General features: G+C 65.4%; 2 protein-coding genes across 3 annotated transcripts in view; one reads left to right on the forward strand and one right to left on the reverse strand.

Moving 5' to 3' along the window:
• GTSF1 (gametocyte specific factor 1) overlaps positions 1-653 on the reverse strand; it is a 2559-nt gene extending 1906 nt beyond the window's left edge. Inside the window, exon 1 of one of the 2 annotated variants that reach the window (XM_041468232.1) lies at positions 94-652. In XM_041468232.1, the coding sequence (XP_041324166.1) occupies positions 94-186 (93 nt within the window). In that variant the 5' untranslated portion in view covers positions 187-652. Of the gene's footprint in view, positions 1-93 lie in introns of both variants that reach the window. The other variant, XM_041468233.1, reaches the window with a different exon arrangement.
• A 927-nt stretch (positions 654-1580) lies between these two features.
• Positions 1581-5321, forward strand: part of NCKAP1L (NCK associated protein 1 like) — a 13400-nt gene continuing 9659 nt past the window's right edge. Inside the window, 10 exon segments of the mRNA XM_041468237.1 lie at positions 1581-1719; positions 2050-2142; positions 2240-2296; positions 2373-2515; positions 2888-2978; positions 3057-3169; positions 3861-3885; positions 3975-4023; positions 4165-4338; positions 4747-4978. Coding sequence (XP_041324171.1) covers positions 1618-1719; positions 2050-2142; positions 2240-2296; positions 2373-2515; positions 2888-2978; positions 3057-3169; positions 3861-3885; positions 3975-4023; positions 4165-4338; positions 4747-4978 — 1079 coding nt within the window. The 5' untranslated portion in view covers positions 1581-1617.

Genomic DNA, 5321 nt, shown 5'->3' on the forward strand with positions numbered 1-5321 from the left:
CGGTGTCCCCCCCCCGTGGCGGTGTCCCCCCCCGTTCCCGGTGTCCCCCCGCTGTCCCCGCGCTGTCCCCGCTGTCGCGGTGTCCCCGCGCACCTGCTGGCAGCGCACCAGGTGATAGGGCAGGCGGGACACGCGCACCTGGTGGCTCCGGTCGTACGGGCACTGCACGAGCGCGTCGGGCTCCATGCGGACCCGAGCGGCCCGACGGTACCGGACACGGTTCGGTACCGCCGGGGCCGGTTCGGTACCGGTTATGTCCCACCGGGCACCGTTCGGTCCCGGTTCGGTCTCACCAGCCGCAGTTTGGTCCCAGCGGTCCCGGTTCGGTCCCGGTTGGGTTCCAGCGGTCCCGGCTCGGTCCCGATCCGGTCACGATTCGGTCCCGGTTCTGTCCTCGTCCAGTCCCACCAGTCCCGGTTCGGTCCCGGTTCGGTCCCGGTTCGGTCCCAGCAGGGCCGGTTCCGTCCCGGTCCGATCCCGCCGGTGCCGGTTCGGTCCCAGCAGGGTCGGTTCCTTCCCGTTCCGATCCCAGCAGGGTCGGTTCCGTCCCGTTCCGGTCCCACCGGTGCCGGTTCTGTCTCGTTCCGGTCCCAACAGCGCCGGTTCTGCTTTACGGCAACCTCGCCGTTACCGCGGCAACGGGCGCTGCTTCCGGGTCCTCCGAGCCGCTGGGGGACGCCGCGGCGCCGTCTCCATGGCGACGTGGGGAACGAGCTGGAAAATAAATTAGGAATTTATTAAAAATTAAAAGTTTTATTCCTAAAATAAATTTAAAATTAATTTAAAATGCCTAATCAAAAAACCTTAAAGTACAAGAGCCTGGTCGGGGCTAAACCCAAGCTGGACCCAAAATGGACCAAAAAAAATTATATTTTTGTATTTTCACGCTTTTAGAAGTTTTGGTTCATTTGCATATTGGGGTTAATTGTATAATTAAAGTTTTGGGTTATGAAGTTTTATCCTCCTGGGTGATTTCTTTTATTCACTGTTGCTTACAGCTTTTGGGGTTGAGGATGTTTCGGTGTCCTTGGATTTTGGGACGAAAATGATTGTTTTGGTTAACCACAAAAAATGTAAAAGTTCAAAATTAAGGCATCAATGGCAATAGGGGAAAAATTGGGGTAAATGGGTCCTGAATGGGAATAAATGAGTCTTGATTTGGAGTAAAATGGGCCCTGATTGGGGTAAATGGGGCCGCCCTGATTGGGGTAAAACAGGCTCAGATTGGGGTTAATGAGCCAAGATTGGGGTCCCCTGACTGGGGACAAATGGGACCCCTTTGGGGACAAATAGAACCAAAAAGGGGAACAAACCGGAGTGAATTTGGGTTCCACGGGCCTGAGTTGGTTCTATATAGGGCCATGACACCCACATAGGGCCGTGACCCCAAAACAGGGGCCTGAGTTGGGGCTGATGGTGGCATCGGCCACCACCGGTGTCCCCCATCGGCGTTGTCCCCACCCGTGTTGTCCCCGCGGTGTCGCGGGGCGGTGGCAGCGCCGTCACGTGTCCCCCGCGGCCCCAGCGCTGCCGGGCCCAGCCCAGGAAGGGGAAGTTGGGGTTTGGGGCCTTTTGGGGACTCTGGGGGTGCCACCGAGGTGCCACCGAGGTGCCACCATGTCCCTGCCCTCGGTGTACGGGGACAAACTGGCCGAGAAGCTGACGCTGCTCAACGAGCGGGGCCGGGGGGTCCTCGTGCGCGTCTACAACCTCAAAAAGGTCTGGGGGGGGGTCCTGGGGGACACCCTGGGGACACTCAGGGGTCCCCAACCATCCTGGCCATGGGGAGCAGCCATGGGGATCGGGGGAGCAAGGGATGGGGGAATTTGGGGAGGGGGCACAGCCCAGGAGGGGATTTAGGNCCCACGCTGCGTGTCCCCTCTGTCACCCCTCCCTGGGTGTCCCCCTCGTGTCACCCCCATCCTGTGTGTCCCCACTGTCACCTCACCCTGGATGTCCCCTTTCCTCACCCCTCCCTGCTGTCCCCCCCGTGCCACCCACGCCGCTGTCCCCATGTCACCCACGCCGCTGTCCCCGTGTCCCCTGCAGCAGCACCTGGGCCCGGTGCACAGGGACAGAGGGGACATCGTGCGGGCGCTGGCTCCCTTCTACCAAACCTTCCTGGACGTCCTGGAGTTCCGGGTGAGCCGGGAGGGGACAGGGGGGACACAGGGGACAGGAGGGTCCCTCCAAGGCAAGGACACAGCGGTGACACGCGGCGCTGTCCCCTTGTCACCAGGACCACGTGTACGAGCTGCTCAACACCATCGACGCCAGCCAGTGCTTCTTCGACATCGTGAGTGCCACCCCCGCGCGCCGCCCCGCGCTGTCCCCGCTGTCGCCGCGCCCTCACGCTGTCCCCTCCCCGCCAGCACATCAACTACGACTTCACCAAGGGCTACCTGGACCTGGTTGTCACCTACGTGTCGCTGGTGCTGCTGCTGGCGCGCGCCGAGGAGCGGCGCCTGCTGCTGGGGCTCTACCACTGCGCGCACGAGATGAGCCACGGCGCCAGGTGTCACCCTGCTGTCCCCAGGGCCACCTCTGCTGTCCCCAGGCTGTCCCCAGGGCTGTGTCCCCATTGGGGCTGTCCCCAGCGCTGTGTCTGTGGGGTTGTACCCGCGCTGGCCCTGCCCGGGGTTGTCCCCAGTGTGTCCCCAAAGCTGTGGCCTCGCTGGGGTCATCCTGGGGTCGTCCCTAATGTGTGCCCAGTGCCAGAACCGGCCCCGGGGCTGTCCCAAACATGTCCCCAGCGTGTCCCCAATGCTGGGACCGGCCCCAGGGCTGTCCCCAATGTGTCCCCAGCGTGTCCCCAATGCTGGGACTGGCCCCAGGGCTGTCCCCAGCGTGTCCCCAAGGCTGTGTCCCCAACGCCGTGTCCCCGCAGCGAGCCCGGCTTCGCCCGCCTGGCGCAGATGGTGCTGGAGTACGAGCACCCCCTGAAGAAGCTGCCCGAGGAGTTCGGGCCCCACACCAAGGTGGGTCGGGGGTCCCGGTCCCCAGCAGGGCCACCCCGCGTGGCCGGGCCGGTGTCCCCAGCGTGGCGCTGTCCCCAGGCCGTGAGCGGCGCGCTGCTGTCCCTGCGGGCCCCGTTCGCGCGGCGCTGCCGGGACGCGGAGCTGTGGCGGCAGGAGCAGCTCCTGAGCCTGCTGGGACCCGCGGGGGACATGCTGAGCCCGGCCACCTGACTGAGGAGGGGGAGCCTGAGTTTTTGGGGGGGGGTTTTTGGGGATCCCAGCCTTAAGGGGGAATTTGGGCGGGTCCCAGCCCATAAAGGGTCAGGGTAGGGGGGGGCTTTGGGAGGTCCCAGCCCCAGGAGGGGTTTTTGGGGTCATTTCGGGGGCTTGTGACACCGGGGTCCCCCAGACGTGCTCGGACCCCCGCACGCGGCCGCCCTTCCTTGGGGACAAGGCCATGGAGGCCTCGGCCAAGTTCATCCTGAAGAAATTCCCGCACCTGGACGTGCGGAGCAGCACCGTGAGCCGCTGGCCCCGTGTCCCCCCTGTCCCCGTGTCCCCATGTCCCCATTTTCCCCGTGTCCCTGCTGACCCCACCCCTGTGTCCCCGCTGTCTCCACCCTCTGAGTCCCCACCCCCCTGTCCCCACTCCTCTGTCCTCACCCCCTTGTACCCACCTCGTGTCCCCGCTGCCCCTGTGTCCCCATTGTCCCCACTGTCCCCACCGCTGTGTCCCCGCTGTCCCCACTGTCCCTGTGACCCCATTGTCACCGTGTCCCCACCCGTGTCCCCCCTGTCCCCACGCTTGTGTCCCCACCCCCTGTCCCCACCCCTGTGTCCCCGGGACATGGGGACATGGGGACATGGGGACATGGCTGTGGGGACATGGGGACATGGGGACAGGCTGAGCCCGGCCACAAGTGACGGTGTGAGTGACACAGAGACAGGGTATGGTGACACGGGGACACAGGCGCTGGGGCTCAGGGGACAGTGACGTGGTGGCACTGCTGTCCCCAGATGGCCTGTGAGTACCTGTCCCTGGAGGTGATGGAGCGCTGGATCATCCGTGAGTGCTGCCACTGCCCGCGTGTCCCCAGCCCTCCTGGGCAGTGTCCCCAAACCCCGGTGCCCATTTTGGGGTCCCTGGTGTCCCTGACATGGGGCTGTCCCCGTTTTGGGGTCCCTGATATGGGGCTGTCCCCCCCAGTGGGGTTCCTGGTGTGCCCGGGTGCCCTGGCCACCCCCCCGTGCCAGGAGCTGTGGCGCCAGGCCCTGCGCGGGTCCCTCTTTGTCACCCTGGTGCGCGACGAGGCCATCGCGGTGCACAAGGTCACCGAGGAGCTGCTGGGGGGGCTCAAGGGGTGAGACGGGGACACCGCGGGTGGCACTGCCAGGGGGTGGCACTGCCCGGGGGTGGCACTGCCTAGGGGGGGAGAGGGGTCAGGATGGGGACACCACGGGTGACACTGCCCGGGGGTGGCACTGCCTGGAGGGGGAGAGGATGGGGGACACTGGCAGGGTGGCACCGCCCGGGGGGGTTCAGGACAGGGACATAGTGGGTGGCACTATCTGGGCGGGATGGGGACACCGAGGGTGGCACTGCCAGCATGGGGGGTGGCACGGCCGGTGCCAGGGACTGGTGGCTTCGCTGGGGACTTTGGGGGTGCCAGTGGGGGCTGTTCAGGGGATTTTGGGGTGATTTTGGGGGCATCTGAGGCGTTTGGGGGGGATTTTGAGGGGCATTTGCGACATTTTGGGGGCGCCCTGGAGATTTCTGGGGGGATTTGAGAGATTTAGAGGGGATTCGGGGAGATTTTGGGGGAATTTCGGGAGATTTTGGGGGGATTCTGGGAGGTTTTGGGAGGCATTTGGGAGATTTTGGGGGGTCCCGACCCCCTGTCCCCACCCCAGGCCCTGCTGGTGTTCGTGGCGCTGTCGCTGTGTCGCGACGAGGTGAGCTGGCTGTCGCGACACGCCGAGCACGTGACCAAGAGTAAGAACCCCGAGGACTTCAGCGACAGGTGGGGACAGGAGGGGACAGGAACACTGCCCGGGGGTGGCACTGCCTGGAGGGGGAGAGGATGGGGGACACTGGCAGGGTGGCACCGCCCGGGGGGGTTCAGGACAGGGACATAGTGGGTGGCACTATCTGGGCGGGATGGGGACACCGAGGGTGGCACTGCCAGCATGGGGGGTGGCACGGCCGGTGCCAGGGACTGGTGGCTTCGCTGGGGACTTTGGGGGTGCCAGTGGGGGCTGTTCAGGGGATTTTGGGGTTGCTCGGGGGAGTCTCCTGGGTGCCAGGGCGGTGCCAGGGGCCGGGGCGGTGCCCGGGGGGCTCCGGGGGTGGCGCGGGGCGGTGCC

The sequence above is a fragment of the Pyrgilauda ruficollis genome, unplaced genomic scaffold, assembly GCF_017590135.1.
Source record: "Pyrgilauda ruficollis isolate IOZ18807 unplaced genomic scaffold, ASM1759013v1 scaffold215, whole genome shotgun sequence".
Lineage (NCBI taxonomy): Eukaryota > Metazoa > Chordata > Aves > Passeriformes > Passeridae > Pyrgilauda > Pyrgilauda ruficollis.